We start from the raw sequence: 27,401 nt of genomic DNA, 5'->3' as shown, positions 1-27,401 counted from the left end.
AATTGTCATCGCATTAATGGAATTCACATCACGACACACCTATGGGAACACAGAGACCAGTTGACACACACTGCCCTAGAGCAACACACACTGTCCTAGAGCAAACACACTGCACACACTGTCCTAGAGCAACACACACTGTCCTAGAGCAACACACACTGTCCTAGAGCAACACACACTGTCCTAGAGCAACACACACACTGTCCTAGAGCAACACACACTGTCACACACTGTCCTAGAGTAACACACACTGTCCTAGAGCAACACACACTGTCCTAGAGCAACACACACTGTCCTAGAGCAACACACACTGTCACACACTGTCCTAGAGCAACACACACTGTCACACACTGTCCTAGAGCAACACACACTGTCCTAGAGCAACACACACTGTCCTAGAGCAACACACACTGTCCTAGAGCAACACACACTGTCCTAGAGCAACACACACTGTCCTAGAGCAAAACACACTGTCACACACTGTCCTAGAGTAACACACACTGTCCTAGAGCAACACACACTGTCCTAGAGCAACACACACTGTCACACACTGTCCTAGAGTAACACACACTGTCCTAGAGCAACACACACTGTCCTAGAGCAACACACACTGTCCTAGAGCAACACACACTGTCCTAGAGCAACACACACTGTCACACACTGTCCTAGAGCAACACACACTGTCCTAGAGTAACACACACTGTCCTAGAGCAACACACACTGTCCTAGAGCAACACACACTGTCCTAGAGCAACACACACCGTCACACACTGTCCTAGAGTAACACACACTGTCCTAGAGCAACACACACTGTCACACACTGTCCTAGAGCAACACACACTGTCCTAGAGCAACACACACTGTCCTAGAGCAACACACACTGTCCTAGAGCAACACACACTGTCCTAGAGCAACACACACTGTCACACACTGTCCTAGAGTAACACACACTGTCCTAGAGCAACACACACTGTCCTAGAGCAACACACACTGTCCTAGAGCAACACACACTGTCCTAGAGCAAACACACTGTCCTAGAGCAACACACACTGTCCTAGAGCAAAACACACTGTCACACACTGTCCTAGAGTAACACACACTGTCCTAGAGCAACACACACTGTCCTAGAGCAACACACACTGTCACACACTGTCCTAGAGCAACACACACTGTCCTAGAGCAACACACACTGTCCTAGAGCAACACACACTGTCCTAGAGCAACACACACTGTCCTAGAGCAACACACACTGTCCTAGAGCAACACACACTGTCACACACTGTCCTAGAGTAACACACACTGTCCTAGAGCAACACACACTGTCACACACTGTCCTAGAGTAACACACACTGTCCTAGAGTAACACACACTGTCCTAGAGCAACACACACTGTCCTAGAGCAACACACACTGTCCTAGAGCAACACACACTGTCCTAGAGCAACACACACTGTCCTAGAGCAACACACACTGTCCTAGAGTAACACACACAGGGTCAATCTGACTCATTTCCTCTCACTGTGTCCGTGTCATTCTCTCACTGCAAGTCATTGTATTATGTGTCACCTCATATCCTTTAGCTGAGTGTGTGTGTGTGTGTGTGTGTGTGTGTGTGTGTGTGTGTGTGTGTGTGTGAGAGAGAGAGAGAGAGATGGCTCACTTGGTAGAGGGGGAAGAGGCTGCTTGTGAATATCATTCTGACCCGGCTGTCCATAGGGCTGAAAACACACACACCAGAAGCAATTAAGATACAGATGGAAAAACATGCATTACACTGACCAACTGACGAGACACACACACAATGTGAGGTGGATAAGGAGAGTGCCAGAGAGAGTGGAAGACTAAGGGCTGCTGTGATGTGAGGGTGAGACTGGGCCAGATGATTAGCCTACATACTGAACTGCCCTCTCTCCCCTGGAGCTGCAGACTGGATTCAATACAATTGACTAACAATTACTTGATGTGTGTGTGTGTGTGTGTGTGTGTGTGTGTGTGTGTGTGTGTGTGTGTGTGTGTGTATATATATATATATCTCACCAGCGTAGCCCCAGGGCGGGCCCTCATGTCCACCAGTCCCCCAGGAGGAGGTTGTTTCCCGGGGAAGTTATTATAGTACGGAACATCTGCAGGGGGCGGTGCTCCCTCATCTTCCTCTTCCTCCCACGCTGAGCCGTCAAACGGAGCCATCCTGAGAAAGGGGAGAGGAGTCAGAACTCAGGAGTGAGAAACACACACAACACACACACACACACACACACACACACACACACACACACACACCTGTCATGGGGGGTGACCAGTTTGGGGGGGTTCTTCAGGTACTGTTTGAAGCGTAGTTCGAAGGCCTGCCCTATCGTACTGATAACTTCCTGGGCCAAGCCCTCCGAACACTCCAGGATATGACACGCTGGACAGAAAGGAAGCAGAGAAGAGGGTAAACAACAGAGGTAAGGAAACAAAATATTGGCACTGCCTCGCTGTCCAAAGAAAGGTACTGAACAGGGATTGGATGTGCTGCTGGATAAATATATTGAGTTTGTGTTTATTTTTACAGGGGCAGTACACATTAATCAATGTTTCAGTAAAAGTGACGGTTTTAGCCAGCTGGCTAATTCTCAACTGCAGTTCCTGGGCAGGTTATTAAAAACAATTACAATAACAATACAGACAAACAATGAGCAGTGAGTATGCAGACAGAGCAATAGCACAAAAAGCAACAAAGTGGAGAGATGACATTGATGTAAGGTACTGAACAAGGACTGGATGTGCTGCTGCATAAATCTATTGGAGGGATGACATTGATGTAAGGTACTGAACAAGGACTGGATGTGCTGCTGGATAAATCTATTGGAGGGATGACATTGATGTAAGGTACTGAACAAGGACTGGATGTGCTGCTGCATAAATCTATTGGAGGGATGACATTGATGTAAGGTACTGAACAAGGACTGGATGTGCTGCTGCATAAATCTATTGGAGGGATGACATTGATGTAAGGTACTGAACAAGGACTGGATGTGCTGCTGCATAAATCTATTGGAGGGATGACATTGATGTAAGGTACTGAACAAGGACTGGATGTGCTGCTGGATAAATCTATTGGAGGGATGACATTGATGTAAGGTACTGAACAAGGACTGGATGTGCTGCTGGATAAATCTATTGGAGGGATGACATTGATGTAAGGTACTGAACAAGGACTGGATGTGCTGCTGGATAAATCTATTGGAGGGATGACATTGATGTAAGGTACTGAACAAGGACTGGATGTGCTGCTGGATAAATCTATTGGAGGGATGACATTGATGTAAGGTACTGAACAAGGACTGGATGTGCTGCTGGATAAATCTATTGGAGGGATGCCATTGATGTAAGGTACTGAACAAGGACTGGATGTGCTGCTGGATAAATCTATTGGAGGGATGACATTGATGTAAGGTACTGAACAAGGACTGGATGTGCTGCTGGATAAATCTATTGGAGGGATGACATTGATGTAAGGTACTGAACAAGGACTGGATGTGCTGCTGGATAAATCTATTGGAGGGATGACATTGATGTAAGGTACTGAACAAGGACTGGATGTGCTGCTGGATGAATCTATTGGAGGGATGACATTGATGTAAGGTACTGAACAAGGACTGGATGTGCTGCTGGATAAATCTATTGGAGGGATGACATTGAGTCTCACCTCTCTGGTTGACTGGGTCTTTGGCCACGTATGCTACATACTCTGCTGTGTCCTGAGGGAGAGAAACGAGAAGAGGGGGGTGGGGAGGAGGAAGAGAGGGTGGGAGGGGTAAATGAGAGGGAAATATGAAGAGGTAGGTGAGGAGAAAAGGGGAGAGTGGGTGAGTTGGAAGAGAGAAGGAAGCAAAGATGTTTAGTCGGAAGAGCTATTAACACACAATGATCTAGAGAGGAGGAGGAGGAGGAGGAAGAGCTATTAACACACAATGATCTAGAGAGGAGGAAGAAGAGATGAGGAGGTAGAGCTGGAAGAGAAAGAATACATGTCTGAGGAAGAGAGGTAGGGAGTTCCACTGACGTGGATAAAGACAAAGGAGGGAGGAAAAGAGGAAAGGAGCTATGGAATACAGAGAGAGGTGGATAGAGGAAAAGAAAGATGGACGGAGCAAGATGGAGAGGCAGCGTGACAGGGATAGAGGAGTAGATGGATGGACAGAGTGAAGCAGAGAGAGAGAGAGAGGAGTAGATGTGTGGACATGTGAAGCAGGGAGAGAGAGAGGCATAGAGGAGTAGATGGGTGGACAGAGTGAAGCAGGGAGAGAGAGAGAGGAGTAGATGGGTGGACAGAGTGAAGCAGGGAGAGAGAGAGAGGAGTAGATGGGTGGACAGAGTGAAGCAGGGAGAGGAGAGAGAGAGGAGTAGATGGGTGGACAGAGTGAAGCAGGGAGAGAGGAGAGAGAGAGGAGTAGATGGGTGGATAGTGAAGCAGGGAGAGAGAGAGAGCAGAGAGGAGTAGATGGGTGGACAGAGTGAAGCAGGGAGAGGAGAGAGAGAGGAGTAGATGGGTGGACAGAGTGAAGCAGGGAGAGAGAGAGGCAGAGAGGAGTAGATGGGTGGACAGAGTGAAGCAGGGAGAGAGAGAGAGAGAAGAGTAGATGGGTGGACAGAGTGAAGCAGGGAGAGAGCGAGAGGCATAGAGGAGTAGATGGGTGGACAGAGTGAAGCAGGGAGAGAGAGAGAGGAGTAGATGGCTGGACAGAGTGAAGCAGGGAGAGAGAGAGGCATAGAGGAGTAAATGGGTGGACAGAGTGAAGCAGGGAGAGAGAGAGGCAGAGAGGAGTAGATGGGTGGACAAGTGAAGCAGGGAGAGAGAGAGAGAGAGAGGAGTAGATGGGTGGACAGAGTGAAGCAGGGAGAGAGAGAGAGAGAGAGGAGTAGATGGGTGGACAGTGAAGCAGGGAGAGAGAGAGAGGAGTAGATGGGTGGACAGAGTGAAGCAGGGAGAGAGCGAGAGAGAGAGGAGTAGATGGGTGGACAGAGTGAAGCAGGGAGAGAGAGAGAGAGAGGAGTAGATGGGTGGACAGAGTGAAGCAGGGAGAGAGAGAGGCAGAGAGGAGTAGATGGGTGGACAGAGTGAAGCAGGGAGAGAGAGAGAGAGAGAGGAGTAGATGGGTGGACAGAGTGAAGCAGGGAGAGAGGAGAGAGAGGGGAGTAGATGGGTGGACAGAGTGAAGCAGGGAGAGAGAGAGAGGAGTAGATGGGTGGACAGAGTGAAGCAGGGAGAGAGCGAGAGAGAGGGGAGTAGATGGGTAGACAGAGGCAGAGCAATGAATAGAGTGGGGATAGAGGATGGATAGTGAGGTGAGTGAGTGAGGGAGAGGGCTGTATGACTCACTGGGTCTCCTCCAGAAGCGAAAGAGATGGACTGCATGTGGTGATTTGCAATTATCTGTGAAAAGAGAGAGAGAGAGGGGGAGGGAGGGAGGGATTTGAGCATGATAGTGTGATGAATGATGAAGAGTTGAGAGGTAGAGGTAGAGGTAGAGAGAGAGAGAGAGAGATCATGTTTCTCCATTCAGCAGTAGTGGTTGGTTCCATTGACAGTTAGATAGAGTGTATTCTAAATACCTAACTGACTGGATGATGTAATTAACACCATGTAACAGTCTGTAATAACAAACCCAGATAGATCAACAACAACAAACACTCATTCAGGATCCATGCCGAGTGTGCTTGTGTGTGTGTCACCTGTTTGCAGTCGGAGGCCAGCAGGTTGAGGCTGCTGGTAGAGACCGTCAGGCTGATGGTCATCCCAGCAAACTGCAGGTTACGTTTCCCCAGAATGGACGTCATACAGCGAGACGACGGCTGGAGGGGGAGGGGAGGGAGGGAACTTTTAAAAGCTCTTTATTAACCATTCATGTTAAACAGAAGGCCAACAGGGAAAGAAAGATTTCACCAATAAGGAAGATTAAACAGAAGATATTCTAAAAGAAGATAACAGAGCATAGTAAACGTACTGTACAATAAACAGAGAAGAATGTGTGTGTGAAGGCAATAGAGAGGGAGAAGCATGTCTGAGCTGTGTATATGTGTGTATATGTGTGTGTATATAGAAGAACAGCTGCAGGCTGCCAGTGATCCTGTCTGACTCTGCTCTGTTCAATGGTTCATATGGTCAACACAAACTAAAGCTTGTCTAGTCAAGTCCCCCACAGTCTCCCACAGTCCCCCACAGTCCCCCACAGTCCCCCACAGTCTCCCACAGTCCCCCACAGTCTCCCACAGTCTCCCACAGTCTCCCAGGGCCAGACATGCTTTAGCCAAACCAGTCTGTTGTGTATATAGCTGTTTTATGTAGTGTTTGGGTGGATGCGTGGATGCTTTAAGTTTTACAGGAATGCCCCCCCCCCATAAAGACAAACTCCCAGTTGGAGTTGGCTTAGTCTCGGCACACACAACTTAGTCACAAGTCTCCCTCATACAAGGGGCAGTGTGTACATGTGTGAGAGAGAGACAGAGAGAGACAAAAGTAATTACCTGGAAGTACCACTGACCACAGAGTGGACAATCCAGCTAAATCCAGACCCAACAACGCCCGACCACGGCCCTCCACTTAACACATAAATAAATAATACTCTGTCTGTGTGTGTATATTGGTGTACCTTTCTCTTGCGTTGGGCTCCTTTGGCTCCAGGCACTGCCTCACACACCACTGAGATAGCCTCTCTGAAACAACAACACGTGTGAGAATCTCTCCGTAACACACTTGTGTGGATTTCACACTGTGCAGCAGATTAGATGAAATCTGGCAACATGTGACACAGACTTGATCATCCTGACAACCACACTCATCCTCACCATGGATACAGACATCACCATAGAAACCAGAAGGAAACCACCAGGATTCCAGAACATGCTAATTTAGAGGTTGTGAGGGCGGTAGGCACACACACAATACTGTTAAACCGATACAGTCCTTTCAGATTGGCCAACACTGAATGGGTGGAGGCTAGGGACCAAAATAGAACAGGGCAAAAAAGAGAACTGGGGGATATGAACTGGGGGATATGAACTGGAGATAAATAATGCATTTTTATGTGAAAAGGAGGTAGCTAGTAAGAGTACATTTTGTGATTTGCAATGGTTTGAACCAGAGCCCCATACAGCACTTAGCTCTAACTACATGGCTCTGTTTTGAACCAGAGACCTATACAGCACTTAGCTCTAACTACATGGCTCTGTTTTGAACCAGAGACCCATACAGCACTTAGCTCTAACTACATGGCTATGTTTTGAACCAGAGACCTATACAGCACTTAGCTCTAACTACATGGCTCTGTTTTGAACCAGAGACCTATACAGTACTTAGCTCTAACTACATGGCTATGTTTTGAACCAGAGACCTATACAGCACTTAGCTCTAACTACATGGCTCTGTTTTGAACCAGAGCCCCATACAGCACTTAGCTCTAACTACATGGCTCTGTTTTGAACCAGAGACCTATACAGCACTTCGCTCTAACTACATGGCTCTGTTTTGAACCAGAGACCTATACAGCACTTAGCTCTAACTACATGGCTCTGGTTTGAACCAGAGCCCCATACAGCACTTAGCTCTAACTACATGGCTCTGTTTTGAACCAGAGCCCCATACTGCACTTAGCTCTAACTACATGGCTCTGTTTTGAACCAGAGACCTATACAGCACTTAGCTCTAACTACATGGCTCTGTTTTGAACCAGAGACCTATACAGTACTTAGCTCTAACTACATGGCTCTGTTTTGAACCAGAGACCTATACAGTACTTAGCTCTAACTACATGGCTCTGTTTTGAACCAGAGCCCTATACAGCACTTAGCTCTAACTACATGGCTCTGTTTTGAACCAGAGCCCCATACAGCACTTAGCTCTAACTACATGGCTCTGTTTTGTACCAGAGCCCTATACAGCACTTAGCTCTAACTACATGGCTCTGTTTTGTACCAGAGACCTATACAGCACTTAGCTCTAACTACATGGCTCTGTTTTGAACCAGAGCCCCATACAGCACTTAGCTCTAACTACATGGCTCTGTTTTGTACCAGAGACCTATACAGTACTTAGCTCTAACTACATGGCTCTGTTTTGAACCAGAGCCCCATACAGCACTTAGCTCTAACTACATGGCTCTGTTTTGAACCAGAGACCTACACAGCACTTAGCTCTAACTACATGACTCTGTTTTGTACCAGAGACCTATACAGCACTTAGCTCTAACTACATGGCTCTGTTTTGTACCAGAGCCCTATACAGCACTTAGCTCTAACTACATGGCTCTGTTTTGAACCAGAGACCTATACAGCACTTAGCTCTAACTACATGGCTCTGTTTTGTACCAGAGCCCTATACAGCACTTAGCTCTAACTACATGGCTCTGTTTTGAACCAGAGACCTATACAGTACTTAGCTCTAACTACATGGCTCTGTTTTGAACCAGAGACCTATACAGCACTTAGCTCTAACTACATGGCTCTGTTTTGAACCAGAGCCCCATACAGCACTTAGCTCTAACTACATGGCTCTGTTTTGAACCAGAGCCCCATACAGCACTTAGCTCTAACTACATGGCTCTGTTTTGAACCAGAGACCTATACAGTACTTAGCTCTAACTACATGGCTCTGTTTTGAACCAGAGACCTATACAGCACTTAGCTCTAACTACATGGCTCTGTTTTGAACCAGAGACCTATACAGCACTTAGCTCTAACTACATGGCTCTGTTTTGAACCAGAGCCCCATACAGCACTTAGCTCTAACTACATGGCTCTGTTTTGAACCAGAGCCCCATACTGCACTTCGCTCTAACTACATGACTCTGTTTTGAACCAGAGCCCCATACAGCACTTAGCTCTAACTACATGGCTCTGTTTTGAACCAGAGCCCCATACAGCACTTAGCTCTAACTACATGGCTCTGTTTTGTACTACCTAACCACAGTACATCTGCGTGCAGTAACTTGATCATTAGCCTTAAACAACAGCTTAAAGGGATAGTTCACCCAAATGACAAAATAACACATTGGTTTCCTTACCCTGTAAGCAGTCTAAGGACAAGGTATGACAGCAATCCATGCCTTGGTTTAGTTTTCCTGGCACTGTTTCCAAATGCTAACGTTTTAGCAATTGTTGCACAAATCCCATTCAAGTCATGGTACCGATATTAGCATTTTCCGCGCATCATGTTCAAATCATCTATAAAGTGACTTTGTTGAGCTTCAAAATCAATTTTAGATACTTCCGGGGGATTTTGATTGTCATAATGTTTCCATAGACTGCTTACAGGGTAACGAAACCAATATGACATTTTGTAATTGGGTGAACTATCCCTTGAACAATTGGAGGTTCTTACCTGGTGACCTGAGTTCTGGTGTTGAAGTCCAGTGCCCTCATAGACTGTAGCACCTCCACACAGCCCATATACTACACAGGAAATAGAGAGGAGACGCATATGAACAGGGATGCCACTTCCTATAGCACTCCTCTCCACACAGCCCATACACTACACAGGAAACAGGAAAGGAACTCATATGAACTAGGATTCCATTTCCTCCAGAACACCCACACTGACCGGAGGGGCAGATGGAAACAGATAGAGAGAGACAGAAAGATGGACAGACAAGAGAATAGATCATTTTTAGAGAGCAACAGAAAAATTGACAGATATGGAAAGTTAAAGAAATATGCAAGTACGAGCCTAAAGGTCTACATCCTACAAACTGAAAAACAGACAGAACAACCAACTCTTACCCGTACTGAGTAGGCAACCCCAGTGGTGCTGACCACAAGGTCTGAGTGTAGCCATCCTCTGGTGGGCTTGTTAACGAAGGAGCCGTGGCGCGTCCACTCATCTCCCCCCAGCTGCCCCCCCTCCACCCGCGCCCTCCTGGACGCCCCACCCAGCCGGTTCATATCCTGCAGAGGGGGGCGATGAGGGGGAGAGGGGGCTGTTAGACAGGGAGGGGGGTGAGGAGTGGGAGAGCTGGAACTGTTACCCCCTGAAGACCCCATGGGGGCTTGAGCCCGCTGAGGCCTGCTGGAGACCTTGAGGCCTGGGAGTAGAGTGGCAGAGACGCCCAGGCGAAGGGCTCCCATCCTGGGGAAGAAGGAACAGAGCGTGGTGGGGCTGTTCTCGGCCCGGCGGGGGGAGGAAGGGGGGAGGATGGGGGTGAGAGAGGAGGAGGAGAGGGAGGAGGGTAGCCCAGGAGGGGTGAGGGGGGTTGCGGGGGTGGAAGGGGGGAGGGAGAAAGGGTTGGAGTTGGTATCGTCATTCGAACTGAGAGATTCACTCCGGAAGTGAGTGTACTTAGTTTTAGGGACCAGCTCCATCATGGATCTGAGATGTTCAATGTTATTTCAGTGTTTCTCTAACAAGTCCACACTCTCTGGTGTGATTCAGTCTGAACAACAACAGTGGTTCATTCTCTCTTTCTCTGTATTATCAGTCTCTCACTCAAAAACACACTCTTGTCTTTCTTTCCCTCTCAGTGACCGTTGTCTGTCCGTCCGCCCTGTTTTATTTCCTCCCGTCATTGTCAGGCAGTGTGGCAGACACTGCGCAAGAAACACCTTCATCTACAAGACAGAGGAGAGCAGCAAGAGGAGCAATTGAAGATCAGAGGGGATCGCTCTCTAAGAGTCTAACCCAGCACACTGATGAGTGATAGTCAGAGTTGTTTGGTGTCTATGCTGTCAGTCTTACAACATTTTATGACTTTCAATCCACAGAAATGAATGCCACTTTCCAATAGACAGAATCAAAAAGGATTTTTGTGATCAAGTATGCAGCACCTGTTCTGAAAAATGCTGTTTGAGCACATCAGCATGTCAACTAATGTAGCATGGCACTTAAGTCCAGTTGTTCATCTTTGAGCACCATGGAGATTCCACATACAACCTCAGAATGTGATTGTCTATTGACACAGACACTCAGGTGGTATGAGTTACTGCATCAAGGGGCCTACCCTCATGTGTCTGTGTGTGTTAGCATGTGCTGGAGTAGAAACCTACTCTACTGCCTGTAAATGGCACAGAGTGTGTGAGTCTGGTGTGTGTGGGTGCGCGTTTCAGCGTGTCTGTCGGGGCAGTAGCTCACTAGCCTCTCTTGCCTGACACGGGCCCATAAAAACCCTATCAGCTGCCAACGAGTAGATCAGAAGGGACACACACACACACACACACACAGGGCTGACACACACACACACTGCCAAGGCACAGCAGTAACGGGTCGATACAACAGAGTAAGATTATCTGCAGAGCTTAATATAGCAAAGTTCTGTTAAGACCTGCTGATCTATGGCCAGACACCAATTCTGGCAGGGAAAAACTACCTTTATCCCTCCTGCTTTTTATTCCTCTCTCTCTTTATCCCTCTTTCTCTCCTGCGAGCAGCTTTGTTTTTCAGGTTCCAAGGCTGCTGGACAATACTCCTAAGTAATTTAACTCTTCCTCCTCTCTCTTTTCCTCACTCCCTCTCTCTTTTCCTCACTCCCTCTCTCTTTTCCTCACTCCCTCTCTCTTTTCCTCACTCCCTCTCTCTTTTCCTCACTCCCTCTCTCTCTTCCTCCAGATGGTCTCGTGTCCTCTCTGGATGGCCTTGGCCTTCTCCCTCTCTTTCTCCCCCTCTTCCTCTCTCTTCCTCCAGATCACCTCCTGGGCGGTCTCTCTCCCCCTCTCTGCGCTTCTCTCTCCCCTCAGCTTGTCCTCTCCTATCCTCTCCTGGAATCCCTCTCTCCTCCTCCACACTGTTTTCTGTGCCTCCCTCAGTAGCCGCTGCACTTCCTCCTTCTCTCGCTCCACCACTTCCTGCCTTCTCTTCCAAATGATCTCTCGCTCCCCCTCTCCCCCCCCCTCGTCTCCTTTCCCGTTCTCCAGACTGTCCTCTTAAACAGTCCCTCTACTTTAAAGATTGTCTGTCTCTCTCCACACTCACACACTCTGTAACTACAGCCAGAGTCTATACAATGCACATAACCTAGTAACAGACACCACTAGATAAGAAAAATACCTATAAATAAGAAAACACCAGCTGCTGGGCTTGTCCCTGACTGAAGTTTCTGATATGGCTAAAACAGTAGGTAGAGCTGTTCTAGAACATTGCTGCCCTGGTTAGATAGATACGTTCTGGAGCACCATAGCATCAGAAGTGCTAGAGTTGGAGAAGTTGCCTTTTTCTGGTTACAGAAACAGTGACACACACAGTGGTGATGTAACAAGAGAGAATGTAGGTCATTGGCTGATGACACCACTGGTGGGATTGTTTTGATGATAATGAGACCTGAATGGTACTGGAGGCTTGTTAGAGAACTCAATCACCCAGTCATTACACTCAATTAAACCTCCCTCCCCTTATTGATACCACAGAAACAGTCTTGTTTAAACAAGCCAAGCCAATAGTCAGTTACCTGAGAGAAGCATGTGTATTTCTTGACACAGCACTGTATGGTCCAGTACTAGCCTAACTAGAAACACAGCAGCTAACTACAGTCTGAACAATCTGCATAGTCCATCCAACGAGAAACCTAAAGTTGTCTTACATGAACAGTCTCCAGCTGCAAGACAACTCACAGAACTGAATAGTGGAGGTTGAAGCTGTAATATAACACCAGGGGCTTGTCAGCTCACATATCAGTGTTGTTTCCAGCACTTTACACATGTTCTAACCATTACTCTGCCAGGTTTGACCCACTGAGATAAAACTTTGTAACAGATTGACAATTTGGCACCAAAAGTTTCACGATACCAGAGAAAGTTGACTTTCAACAACAAGCGCTAACGGCTAAAGCCCTGTATGTTTGGTAGCAGAGGGCTAGCAGAGGGCTAGCCGTTTGATTTTGGCTGCCTAGCAACAGACAGAGGGACGCTCGCTCGATCCCACCAGTCTAGCACCAGAGCGTCTGTCTACCGAGCCTGCCACAGCACTCGCTAGCTAACGTCTCCTCCCAGACAGAGAGCACCAGAACGCATCAGGATACAGACTGGGATTAGCTATGAAGTGCTATGTAGGGGCTATGAAGGTCTTACGACAGCCTACGGCAGGCTCTTAGCACAGCCTGACTGTCTTAACTACAAAAGTCCTCCATTATAGTCTATGCTCTAAATGTCTATTTGTCCTAGTGCTGTAGCACTACCAGTGGAATGCTAACTGCAGGCTAGATGGTCAGATTGCGACGGTCAATTAGTGGCTGTAGCCAACGTGTCCCGTGTGGCTCACCTGGTGGAGCATTAGGCTTGCAACGCCAGGGTTGTGGGTTCGATTCCTACGGGGAACAAGTATGCACTCACAACTCTAAGTCGCTCTGGAAATGAGTGCCTACTAAATGACTAAAATATAAATGTCAACACAGATGAACGTATAGAGTTGCGTTCAATTGTGAAACGCTAGCAACATTCGCTAACAGTGACGAGATGTCACAAACATAGCCAACGAGTCAGTTAGCAAACATACATAGGTTAACACTAGTAAATGCTAGTGCAGCAGGTTTAACCCTCGCCCTGCCAGATGTTAGTGCACAGAATAAAACACAGTGTAGGTCAGACGAGTGCAGAGTACAGCGCCCTCTACCTGAGGAGATGTCCTGATTCTCCTACACACATAGAAAACACACAACAAGTGGAGAAAGTCACCACTACACTAACACATAAACAACACACAGTTGACGATACCAGTTAAGACTACACAGTCCCACAGCTGTACAAAGTGAATGATATGTCCACATATAGTATCAGTAGAATCATCTGATTATAATCCAGATTAGTCCAGTCATTTCTGACATTGGCTTGGTATACCACCTGTCCCGGTCAGGACGCTAGTTACCAGTGAAGATGGCACAGCACAAGCTAAAGAGAGAGAACGACAGATATACCTCATGGCAAACCATCAAATTCAGTCTAGAATTCTAGACAGAGCCTACATTTACATAAATAGGTTAGAGGTTCTACACACTAACACCCCACCAGTAGTCTAGACTGTTTCTCCTGGTTATCACCAGTAGTCTGGACTGTTTCTCCTGGTTATCACCACCCCACCAGTAGTCTAGACTGTTTCTCCTGGTTATCACCAGTAGTCTAGACTGTTTCTCCTGGTTATCACCACCCCACCAGTAGTCTAGACTGTTTCTCCTGGTTATCACCACCCCACCAGTAGTCTAGACTGTTTCTCCTGGTTATCACCACCCCACCAGTAGTCTAGACTGTTTCATATGGCTATCACCACCCCACCAGTAGTCTAGACTGTTTCTCCTGGTTATCACCACCCCACCAGTAGTCTAGACTGTTTCATATGGCTATCACCACCCCACCAGTAGTCTGGTCCTGTCTGGACTGTTTCTCCTGGTCATCACCACCCCACCAGTAGTCTAGACTGTTTCTCCTGGTTATCACCACCCCAACACTAGTCTGGTCCTGTCTGGACTGTTTCTCCTGGTCATCACCACCCCACCAGTAGTCTAGACTGTTTCTCCTGGTTATCACCACCCCAACACTAGTCTGGTCCTGTCTGGACTGTTTCTCCTGGTCATCACCACCCCACCAGTAGTCTAGACTGTTTCTCCTGGTTATCACCACCCCAACACTAGTCTGGTCCTGTCTGGACTGTTTCTCCTGGTCATCACCACTCTAGACAGACACGTATAGAAAGAACAGCACCAGTGTTTGAAAAAAGAGAAAAAGACTCAAAATAACTTTACATCTCAGTCTGTCTCTGACTGCGGCGGATGTACGTTGCCGTGGCAACAGACATTAAAAGAGAAGCCTGCTCAGGATCTATATTGAGAAATCCTGACAGCGGCAGAAACATCTCAGACAAAGAGATAACAGACTGCTTCCACAAATCAGAGCCCAGGAGCAGCTAAGCAGAGCCGAGACGGACCCATTACGGTCTTTAACATCTAACTGGAGAAACTACAGCCGGTCGGCCAGCCAGAGACTCCTGGAGGGATCAATACCACTCAGGAAATGATCAAAGTTTGGCCCACGTCGCACCGGCCATAAAACCAAATCAATGTTGACATCCCAACCTGGCTGATTCCAGACTGGCTAGGACACATGGATTAACACAACATATATTGCTTCAGAGGATGAAACACTTTCATATATGATAGTCAATATTAATATCAATAAACTTTACTAATCACAATAGCTAACACTAGAAAAAAATTGCATAACAACAACAACCTGAATGTTTTCCTGAACAGTCCTAACTGTTAGATAAGTAACCACAAAGGTGGTGATTGTATAATAATCTGCAGAACAGGTTTTTTTCCACCTATAATTGTTTATTTTACAAAAAAAAGGTTATTTTTTGTCTTGAGTTGTGAATAAATTCCTTGAGAACTCTTCCTTTGCTTCAAGAATGAATGAAAAATGTAAAACAATTGTTCCTTATTTTGGGTTAGACAGAGTAGAGGTGATTATCCGTAGCATGGTAATAACAGAGCTCCATATTAACATCAGAACCATATTCATGTTTAAACACCCTCTCTCTCTCTCTCCTCTCTTCCACTCGTTCAAATCACAAAGTCATTGCCAGATCTCATATCCTCTCCTCCGCTTGTCCTCCTCCTCTCTTCCCCGTCTCAGCGGAATGTGAAACAGCAGAACGGCAGGGCTGAACAACGGCACTCCTTCATTGTCTTCCTCTCCTCCTCTTGCTTCGCTCTCTCATCCCCCTTTGCTTTCCTTCCAGCTCTGTCTGAGTGAGAGACGAGCCCACTGTCTATCCTCTCCTTCTCTGTCTATCTGGGTGATTCTCTCTCTCTCTCTCTCTCTCTCTCTCTCTCTCTCTCTCTCTCTCTCTCTCTCTCTCTCTCTCTCTCTCTCTCTCTCTCTCTCTCTCTCTCTCTCTCTCTCTCTCTCTCTCTCTCTCTCTCTCTCTCTCTCTCTCTCTCTCTCTCTCTCTCTCTCTCTCTCTCTCTCTCTCTCTCTCTCTCTCTCTCTCTCTCTCTCTCTCTCTCTCTCTCTCTCTCTCTCTCTCTCTCTCTCTCTCTCTCTCTCTCTCTCATGCGCTGCTGCTTTTTTTTCCTCTGTCTCATCTGCTCACCCCTCCTTCCCTTTCCCTCTCTCGTTCCATTTCCCTCCCTCCTTCTCCCATTTCCCTCTCTCCTCCCCTATTCCACTCTCCCACTTTGCAGTCTAAATCATTCAACAGTATATGCACTGAGCGTTTCTATCTCACACACTAGGGGAAGGACAACGGGATGGATGGAGGAGGGGAAGGAGAGCGGGATGGAGATAGTAGAGCCCACATGGGCTGTTTCCCCCTCTAAAAGGCTCCTCCTCTTTTTCCTGTTTGGTAACCTGAGAACCAGAGGGAGAGATTGAATTGAGATGGAGGGAAAGAGGAGGGAAACAGACAGAGGAGGAGAGGGAGGGGAGAGCAGGCAGGCAGGCAGGCAGGCAGGCAGGCAGGCAGGCCGACCAGAGATGCAGGCTGATTTGAGGGCATTGTGAATAACCTTGATGTATACGGCCAAATATGGACACTTAACCTGACAATGTCAAGCAGCTACTGTACCACTTGAGTTCACCGCTGGTAAAGAACAGGTTATTATCTCACAAACAGGACAGTAACAACAGAAACAATACACTTGATGTGGCAGTCAAGATACATATTCTTAAAGTCTTAAAAATAAAAAATAAAACCAGAGTGATCAGTGGAACCAAGTGAGAACTTCCAGTGATGAGAACCGAGATTCAGACAGAAACACAGAAGAAGATCTAGAACTGCAGAACTGCTAGAGAGACAGAATCAGGGAGAGAACCACAGAACCCACGTCAACACCTCAGCGTTACAAAGCGTTGCCCACAGAGAGTGATTGTTGAACGCACACCCAGTGTGATGACACCGTTCACCATACAGATCACAGCGGTATACAGAGTGATTGTTGAACGCACACCCACAGTGTGATGACACCGTTCACCATACAGATCACAGCGGTATATAGTGATTGTTGTGATTGTTGAAGGCACACCCAGCAATCCCACACCAGGCCCTGCACCAGCGTAACACACACACACACACACCTCTAAATGGCTTAGACAGACAAATAAACAATGTCCTTTACCGCAGGGAGATACTGACAGTGGGAGGAGCAACCAGCAACCCATATGCCTCTGTGTGTGTGTCTCAAGTTCTTACCACGTATTCCATGGGACAACACTGACTGCCTGTGAGTGTCTGTAACCCTAAAAACACCAAAGCGCACATCAGCACACGGTACACACACTCTTAGCCAATCACTGAGCGTTGTACATGTAGCGAATCATAGTTCTCCTAAATGATCCCCTCACAAACACTTGGCTTGGAGCATGCACTGCTCCCGGGATCAGCTGTGGAGAGAGTCATGTGACCTCCGTGCTCAGGTGAGCACAAAGGTACACACACACGTTAGGCAAGCTGTTTTTGTATCCCCACATACCAAAGACTGTGTGTCTTTGTGTGTGTGTGTGCGAGTATTGAGCATGTTCAGACACAAATTGTGGAATGAAAGGAATTACTTACAGGGACTAGTCAAATAAATCCAGACAACAGCTTTCCTTCCCAAAATCAGTCATAAGTGTACACACACGCACAACATATAACCCTGTCAGATGGTGTGTTGTGAATGTGACAGAACAGGTCCAGAAATAGTCCGGTTATTGGGGGTATATCAATGTGATTAGGGGGTGATATGGACATTAGATTAGCCAGGCCTTCAGCATTCAGCAGGCCCAACCAGCCGACCGACCAGTTAACAGTTCTACATGTGAGACAAACAGATAGAGGGAAACAAACCGAAACTCTCCCTTCCTCTCTTCCTCTTTTTCGCTCTCCCTTCCTCTCTCCTCGTTTTATTCTCACTCTGTCCCTATCCTCGTTTTATTCTCACTCTGTCCCTATCCTCGTTTTATTCTCACTCTATCCGCTCTCCTTCCTTCACTTACTCTTGTCTGGTTCCCTTTCTCTCTTTTGTCCGCTCTGTCTCTCATTGATTTTCTCTTTTCCTCTCAGGTTCTCCAAGTCTGTCCCTTCCTCTATCCTTCAATACCAAATACTGTAAAACTTCAATTAATATCCCAGGCGTTTATTTGCTTTAAAATCACTGAACACAACCGGCGCTTATTAGAGACAGGCTTTTATTTGAGCCAGGCTTCTATTTCCTTAATAACCTGTTGGGGATAGGGGGCAGTATTTGCATGGCCGGATAAAAAACGTACCCGATTTAATCTGGTTACTACTCCTGCCCAGTAACTAGAATATGCATATAATTGTTTGATTTGGATAGAAAACACCCTAAAGTTTCTAAAACTGTTTGAATGGTGTCTGTGAGTATAACAGAACTCAGGCCAAAACCTGAGAAGATTCCAAACAGGAAGCGCTCTCTCTGACCATTTCATGGCCTTATTGATCATCTCTAACAAAAACAGGGGATCTCTGGCATGACGTGACATTTTCTAACGCTCCCATAGGCTCTCAGAAGGCGCCAGAAAGCTGAATCGTGGCTTTGCAGCCCATGGCTGAAAAACAGTAGCGCATTTTGTAAGTGGCCGTTCTGAGGACAATGGGACGGGGCGCGCGTGCCCAAGTCGACTCAATGTTTACTTTCTCTCTCTCTTTGAACGAAAACCACCACTCCCTTTCGGAATATTATCGCTTTTTTACGAGAAAAATGACATAAAAATTGATTTTAAACAGCGGTTGACATGCTTCGAAGTACAGTAATGGAATATTTCGATTTTTTTTTGTCACGAAACGCGTCGGGCTCGTGACACTTATTTACCCTTTCGGATAGTGTCTTGAACGCACAAACAAAATGCCGCTATTTGGATATAACTATGGATTATTTGGGACCAAACCAACATTTGTTATTGAAGTAGAAGTCCTGGGAGTGCATTCTGACGAAGAACAGCAAAGGTAATAACATTTTTCTTATAGTAAATCTGACTTTGGTGAGTGCTAAACTTGCTGGGTGTCTAAATAGCTAGCCCTGTGATGCCGGGCTATCTACTCAGAATATTGCAAAATGTGCTTTCACCGAAAAGCTATTTTCAAATCGGACATAGCGAGTGCATATAGGAGTTCTGTATCTATAATTCTTAAAATAATTGTTATGTTTTTTGTGAACGTTTATCGTGAGTAATTTAGTAAATTTACCGGAAGTGTTCGGTGGGAATGCTAGTCACATGCTAGTCACATGCTAATGTAAAAAGCTGGTTTTTGATATAAATATCAACTTGATTGAACAAAACATGCATGTATTGTATAACATAATGTCCTAGGTGTGTCATCTGATGAAGATCAAAGGTTAGTGCTGCATTTAGCTGTGGTTTGGGTTTATGTGACATTATATGCTAGCTTGAAAAATGGGTGTCTGATTATTTCTGGCTGGGTACTCTGCTGACATAATCTAATGTTTTGCTTTCGTTGTAAAGCCTTTTTGAAAATCGGACAGTGTGGTTAGATTAACGAGAGTCTTGTCTTTAAAATGGTGTAAAATAGTCATATGTTTGAGAAATTGAAGTAATAGCATTTCTAAGGTATTTGAATATCGCGCCACAGGATTACACTGGCTGTTGAGTAGGTGAGACGCAAGCTTTATTTGAAACGGGTGTTTATTTGCTGGAATGTGTGCCGCTGCCCGGCTATTAAAAAGGGACAGGCAGTCTGAAGGTGTTATTGCCGACTCACACACTTAGCTACTCAAACACACACACATTCCCATTCTGCCTGCCTCCTGTCCTGACCACAGTGGGTTCCACTCCTATCAGCTAAAAACAAGAAGAAGCGCCACCAGTGGGCACGTGATCACCAACACTGGACAATTGAGGAGTGGAAACATCACCTGGAACATGACAGCGGGTTCAGTTTACTGTTGTGGCCTGGTCAGTCCCCAGAGCTCAACCCAATAGATCATATTTAGGATGAGATGGAACGGGCTGTTCACAGCATGAATGTACCGCTGTCCAATCTGCAGCAACTGCATGATGCCATGACGCAAACATGGACCAACATCCCTGTGGAAAGTTTCCGACACCTTGTAGAATGTCCCAAAGAATTCAGGCTGTTCTGGAGGTAAAGTGGGTCTGACCTGGTACTAGATGGGTGTACCTAATAATCTGTCTAGTGAGTGTTTTAACCTGGGTGTAAAAATGTATATACAGTACCAGTCAAAAGTTTGGACACTCCTACTCATTCTTTTCTTTATTTTTACTATTTCCTACATTGTAGAATAATGGTGTTATTTCTAGAGGTCGACCGATTATGATTTTTCAACGCCGATACCGATTATTGGAGGGCCAAAAAATCCGCTACCGATTAATCGGACGATTATTATTATTATGCTTACACACACACACACACACACACACACACACACACACACACACACACACACACACACACACACACACACACACACACACACACACACACACACACACACACACACACACACACACACACAGCTCTGAAGTGACAACGATACTGAAGAGTCTGCTTAGGAGACAAATACTCTCAACTGTTTGAATAATAAAAATAGAGTTTAAGTTACCTGTGATGAATGCTGAAAACAAAAACTGTAATTTCTATATGCAGGAAATCCTATTTTAATAATGGTCATGGTAAGAATTGACTATCAAAGTGCGAGTCATAATTCCCATGACACCTTCTAGCAAAATCTGAAAAGCGGTTCCTTCATTTATTCCATAGGATATTTTTAGATAAGGTCTGTGTTTGGTTTAGGCTTACACCACGTTGCCAATTTTATAACTGTGTAGATATCCATAGGATATAACTCTGATCAATATAAGCGAAGATACATTTTTTTGTAGAGTGGATTTATGAATATATGTTGACAAACGTTACCTAGTGAGATTTACACAGGTATCAAAACGCCGAGGCGGTTTAAGCACAAATCACAGACCTTATTTGAAGTAGATCAAGACATTCTCTATGGAAGACATGAACGGTAAAATAACGAAGGAACCCCTTTCAAGTTCAGCCGCAAGTTATTACAGGAATTATGACGCGTCGACTATTTCTCTCTAAACCATATACCTTTGACTATTACGAGCCTGCTGCTGCCTACCACCGCTCAGTCAGACTGCTCTATCAAATCTCAAATCATAGTCTTAACTATAATATAATAAACCTTAGGTCATTAATATGGTCAAATTTGGAAACTATCATCTCGAAAACATTATTCTTTCAGTGACATACGGAACCGTTCCGTATTTTATCTAATGGGTGGCATCCATAAGTCTAAATATTCCTGTTACATCGCACAACCTACAATGTTATTTCATAGTTCCGTAGAATTCTGGCAAATTAGTTCGCAACGAGCCAGATTCTGTATACCCTGATTCTGCGTGCAACGAACGCAAGAGAACTGACACAATTTCCCTAGTTAATATTGCCTGCTAACCTGGATTTCTTTTAACTAAATATGCAGGTTTAAAAATATATACTTCTGTGTATTGATTTTAAGAAAGGCATTGATGTTTATGGTTAGGTACAGTCGTGCAACGATTGTGCTTTTTTTTTGGAAATGCGCTTTTGTTAAATCATCCCCGTTTGGCGAAGTCTGCTGTCTTTGTTAGGAAGAATAGTCTTCACAGTTCGCAACAAGCCAGGCGGCCCAAACTGCTGCATATACCCTGACTCTGTTTGCAAGAGAAGTGACACATTTTCCCTAGTTAAAATAAATTCATGTTAGCAGGCAATATTAACTAAATATGCAGGTTTAAAAATATATACTTGTGCATTGATTTTAAGAAAGACATTGATGTTTATGGTTAGGTACACGTCGGAGCAAAGACAGTCCTTTTTTGCGAATGCGCACCGCATCGATTATATGCAAAGCAGGACAGGCTAGATAAACTAGTAATATCGTCAACCATGTGTAGTTAACTAGTGATTATGATTGATTGATTGTTTTTTTATAAGATAAGTTTAATGCTAGCTAGCAACTTACCTTGGCAACGTAAAGCAGGTGGTTAGAGCATTGGGCTAGTTAACGTAAGGTTGCATCCCCAAGCTGACAAGGTAAAAATCTATCGTTCTGCCCCTGAACAAGGCAGTTAACCCACCGTTCCTAGGCCGTCATTGAAAATAAGAATGTGTTCTTTAACTGACTTGCCTAGTTAAATTAAGGTTTAAAAAAATATTAAAAAATAAATAAAATACATCGGCGGCCAAAAATACCGATTACCGATTGTTATGAAAACTTGAAATCGGTCCTAATTAATCGGCCATTCCGATTAATCGGTCGACCTCCAGTTATTTCATAGTTTTGATGTCTTCACTAAGAGTGTGCAAAGATGTCATATATATATAAACCAAAGATTCTCAGGGCAGTCACTGCTAGAATTGACTGAATAACAAGATATCTCCCATCGGTCTCTCTCCATCTCTTCTCCCCATGTCCCTCTCCCTTCTGTGTTGCTGCTTTGATGAATATTAACCAATTCTACAGGGCCCCATAAATGCTGTACACACAAACGCACGCGCACACACCTCACTGTCCAGAACAACAGGCCTTAACAGAGACCAATACTTTACAGCACACAGAACAGGTCTGTCCTGTCCAAATCTATACAGACTCGCTCTGACTCATAGCTTGCCCTACACAACTCATGGCCCAAATAAATTGGATAATTCAAGAGAACAGCCCAAAGACTGAAGAAACTCAGAGTCGTATCATTTTATTCACAAACATACTGGTATGGTAGACAGAGAACTCCTTCACCACTGCTCTGACTACAGGCTCAGCCAGCCAGGGGAACTATTAGTGTGTAACACTACACAAACTGCACACCATAGGGAACTCAGAGTGTAACACTTTACAGAGAAACAATAAGAAATCCATGGAAACTGTAGCCTCTGGGCCAGAGCAGGATGTGAGACTGAAACAGTTCCCTTTTAACCTCACAAACCTCCAACACAGAGGTAACACCACACAGACCCAATGCCATGAATGCACACAGACCCAATGCCATCATAAGGTGAATGCACCAATCTGTAAGTTGCTCTGGATAAGAGAGTCTGCTAAATGACATTAATGTAAATGAACCTAGGATGGCAGAAAACAGGATTAGGCACAGAGATGTCATAAAGGAGACCAGGAAGTACGGGAGCTAACCATTCTATTCATTTTATTCGGTTCCATTCAGTGGACAGGAGTTCCATTCGCTCCCTGTTCATATGCACTCCTGTTAATAACAACAGACATTAGGAATGTCCCCCTCTAACTGTGCTGACCAAATGTGACCGACAGGAAGCACCAGTATATTACTGGCCTGAGTATGAAGCATGTGCAACCCTGATAAAGCTCACTGTTTTGTATCACAAAGAATCTAATAATCTATGAATAGTGGTATCATAATAATTACTTTGGGATATGTGCATCGAGTAAATACTAGTCGGCCTTTAGTTTAAATGTATCTATGTGGGAGTGAATCTGTCTGCAGCTCAGCATGTATTCTAAGTGTCTATGTGAAGTGAGTAGGAGGCAGACCAGGGCTGCAGAGCAGGAAGTGGAGCTCAGGCCTCACCATCTCTTCCGCTACGTTGTAAGAGACGGACAACCACACACTGAGACCCAGATAACTGCTCCTACAGTGTTTCCACACACGCTGAAAACTATTTGGGTCCACAATCAAGTGTTACAGTGAAGGACCCAAATAAGTCAAAGGTCATACATATGAATGTTCTTAAAACCATGGAAACAAAACCTCTTCTTGATGCAGATAAGCTGCTGCTGCTCACAACAGCTGAAACAGTATCTTGCCAGCTAACACAGAGTAGTATCTAGCCAGCTGCTTGGCTTTTTTCTCTGGCAGTGAGCTATATGTCAGACACTGCCTCATATTGATACACAAACTGACGCTGAGTGAAATCCAAGACTGATGCCAATTGCAACTAAGGGCTGGCACACGTGTGCACACATGCATACGTGTACGCGCTCCACACACTTATTTTTGAGCGGAGATACACACACCTGTCTGACAAATCAAAAGGGAGTTAACGAAAGGTGTCACCCAGCCAAGCTTATCACACAGACAGGACTAATTGGTTCTGCTTTTGATTGATAGGGTCTGCATTAGATTGGGCAGAACCGGTTTGATTGAGAGGGTCTGAGGTGGATTGTGAAGCTCTGTGTCAGACAGGATGTCTTTGATTGACAGATAGATTAATAGATTAGTTGGTAGAGTGTGTGTACATTTCTATCACTGACATTTCTGTCTCTCAGAGTGTATTATCCCCAGGCCCAGCCATGCAGCAGTCAGTCAAGCCTTCCTCCTCTTCATCACCATCAGAGAGATAACCCACTGACAGTGAGTTTAAGGAGTGTGTGAGAGTGTGATATGGGAGCTGGGCATATTATGAAGCAGTCTGTTCAGACACATAGGCCTACCTCTATCCACTCCATCACTGACTCCTGTCTGTCTGGGGTGTCTCCAAACCATCAGAGTGGTATACTATGATTAAACCTAGATCTACTCAGGGTTTTCTAAAGCTAGCCAGCTTTAGTCACATTCCAGCTCAGGCTTCATCCGTACTACAACAGTGGATGTTGCTTATATGCCTGCTGCTAACTCTAGCAGGCTTGTAACTGCGCATGCATGCCACACGTGTCTGGTCAAACGCCAAACTTTTCATTGAGACAAGTCTGAAACATCCATCCATGGGCGAGTCAGTGCCACGTCTTAATTTGTGCAAAATGAAAAGAGTTATGCTGCAAATTCAGCAGGCTGTGGTGTAAAATAGGCTTGTTGAAGTGCCGTCTTTATTTTACTACTGTTAATGTCTTCTTTAGTGTGCTTATCAATACACGAGCACCTTTCCCCCACTCCTATCGATATAATAATTGTATTAAGTTATACACACGTTTTACTTTATTGGTCTTTAACTCGTGATACTTCATTCAGGATACATGGAGTTAACCCTGAGTAAGCCTGCCCAGGGGCAGGTTAGTTCTGGATTTGTTGCCATAGAAATGTACCTGGCTAAAAGGTGAGCCACTGTCGTGGTACCAGTTATCCCGAGTTGAACTCAGAGTTGACCAAAGTTACCTCGCTAACTCCTCAAACCACATACGTAGTATAGGGCTCAGGACCAGGCCAGCTGTTGAACAACAGTAGTCCCATCATAGACTGAGGTGTAGGTAACCATAACAACTGTGTGTGTTTACGTATCTGGCCACACCAATAGAGCCCGAATCATAGGCTAATGAAGGGCCCAGCATCACAGCTTGTTGTTGAATGTTCTGTATGGCACGTAGCCAACTACAGAGCACTGTTTTAGTCAGGGCTTGTTACAGATGATTTAAATGATCGTTGTTGTCTGAAACAAATAGTTACACTTCCATGACAATATAGAACCTAGACCTATTGAAACATTACATCATCTCCATGACAATATAGAACCTAGACCTATTGAAACATTACATCATCTCCATGACAATATAGAACCTAGACCTATTGAAACATTACATCATCTCCATGACAATATAGAACCTAGACCTATTGAAACATTACATCATCTCCATGACAATATAGAACCTAGACCTATTGAAACATTACATCATCTCCATGACAATATAGAACCTAGACCTATTGAAACATTACATCATCTCCATGACAATATAGAACCTAGACCTATTGAAACATTACATCATCTCCATGACAATATAGAACCTAGACCTATTGAAACATTAAATCATCTCCATGACAAGGCCATCTTGACAATATACTAAAGCTCTATATTGCACATCACAGAAATGTAGTGTAATCCTAACTTCTGATTAGGTCACTGAAAAAGAACTAGAGCATTTACAGAAAGCCAAAACCAGCCTTTTTAGTCAGACTTTAGATTACGTTTCTCTAAACCTGTGTGGTAACACTGGGATTCATTTAGTAATATTCTTGCATTAACATGTTTTTACATAGTAAGAACAGTAGCATAGTTTCCATTGCATAGTAGGTCTTGTGGAGTTTACATAAGCAGAATAGTGGTCAGTTCCTGTGTGTAGAAAAACAAACAAACTCCATACTGCTATAGTAGTACGTAAACAACATGCCAATACAAACAATGATGTTACTTTTCTTGTTACAGTATTAGTACTCATGTAGGTCTATAAAGTGTTACCAGAACAGTTTAAAGGACAGAGTTGGACAACTTGGCGTGAGGAAAGTAATGATATCCCAGGGACCCAGGCCTACAGAACTGACTATTTATAGTAGCCTATGCAGCAAACAACTTTTATTTTGAAAACACCCAAAAGTGACAACACGGTTGTTTGCGACTTCTGTTGAATGGATACAATGTTTAATGTGCGGCCTAGGCTAGTTACTTTGTATCACAAGGCTATATTTCGAAATGTTACAATAACTACATTTTTTCATAGTACGGCCACACTGAACTCAGCAGTCTTGCTAGAATAGATATCAGCAAAATATTGTTTCGCCAACATCGAACTGATGGCACAACAAAAAAGTAATAGCCTAGGTTGCCTACAATCGGCCTATAGCAAATAATATTCATCTGTCAGACAGAATGTTATTGCTTTAGTATTGGAATGTGCTAAAACGTCTCTCTACCACGTTACAACACGCAGCCCTTAAAATTCAAGGCCAAACCATGCCCAGAGAAGTGTGCTGAACATTTGTCAGGAGAACTTACCAGCTATCTTCCTCCTTGTCCCTTTTGTGCCTCTTGTTTTCTCCCAGCTGTTGTTGTCCCGTAGGCCTACCTCTAACTAAATGACACAAGTGGCTGAATGTGAAGGTTCAAATCGCCAGCTGTCGTACAGTGCGCATATGAATTTGTTTAGAAAGAGGTCTGAAACTTTTCTTCTTTAGTTTCTCTTCCTTTCCTCCCCCTTTCTACCAACACAAAAAAAGCCACTTCCGCGAACAAATGGTAACGTCATTTGCCACTCAGTTTGTGTTGTTCTCTGCACCTGGCCCGCGGTTGAGCGGCCTTGACAGAATAACAATAACAAACCAGCCTACGGTATAACCGAGTAAACTGACATTAAACCACATAGACACAGTCTTTGTTGAATCACACATTATTATTTGCATAGTGCAACTGTAATGCCTATGTTATAGGCTACAACATTTCTTGACCGAGGAGCACGAGAACAAACCTGAATAGCAGTTCATAATGTTTATGATTGGATCACTGAGACCAAATAAGGTTCAATAATAGAAAAGGCCCTTATTGAATAGGTAAAATATGATAAATAGCCTATAGTCTAGATAATTCCATGTAGCCCAGTCATTTATGCATAGTGAATACTGTTCACTGGAGTCCTCTGCTGGTAGATACCATATTTGCACGCGCACATATTAATATTTGTACTTGACAGTATTAGAAAATAAAAAATAAAAACATTTACATTTAGCAGACGA

The 27,401-nt window shown here is 44.9% G+C and overlaps 1 protein-coding gene across 5 annotated transcripts in view; it reads right to left on the bottom strand.

Moving 5' to 3' along the window:
- Nucleotides 1–26,965, bottom strand: part of LOC106575570 (SHC-transforming protein 1) — a 31,985-nt gene extending 5,020 nt beyond the window's left edge. Inside the window, exons 1-12 of one of the 5 annotated variants that reach the window (XM_045718923.1) lie at nt 26,668–26,924; nt 17,146–17,192; nt 16,187–16,304; nt 9,759–9,923; nt 9,361–9,431; nt 6,635–6,698; nt 5,718–5,837; nt 5,365–5,418; nt 3,691–3,742; nt 2,280–2,406; nt 2,037–2,187; nt 1,660–1,717 (exon numbers count right to left, since the gene is read on the bottom strand). In XM_045718923.1, the coding sequence (XP_045574879.1) occupies nt 1,660–1,717; nt 2,037–2,187; nt 2,280–2,406; nt 3,691–3,742; nt 5,365–5,418; nt 5,718–5,837; nt 6,635–6,698; nt 9,361–9,431; nt 9,759–9,920 (859 nt within the window). In that variant the 5' untranslated portion in view covers nt 9,921–9,923; nt 16,187–16,304; nt 17,146–17,192; nt 26,668–26,924. Of the gene's footprint in view, nt 1–1,659; nt 1,718–2,036; nt 2,188–2,279; nt 2,407–3,690; nt 3,743–5,364; nt 5,419–5,717; nt 5,838–6,634; nt 6,699–9,360; nt 9,432–9,758; nt 15,801–16,186; nt 16,305–17,145; nt 17,193–26,667 lie in introns of those variants that run through there. The other 4 variants (XM_045718922.1, XM_045718925.1, XM_045718924.1 and 1 more) reach the window with 4 other exon arrangements.
- Between the last annotated feature and the right edge of the window lie 436 nt (nt 26,966–27,401).

The sequence above is a fragment of the Salmo salar genome, chromosome ssa05 (genome assembly GCF_905237065.1).
Source record: "Salmo salar chromosome ssa05, Ssal_v3.1, whole genome shotgun sequence".
Lineage (NCBI taxonomy): Eukaryota > Metazoa > Chordata > Actinopteri > Salmoniformes > Salmonidae > Salmo > Salmo salar.
The sequence above is the reverse complement of the archived record's forward strand: the minus strand, read 5'-3'. Positions and strand labels throughout refer to the sequence as shown.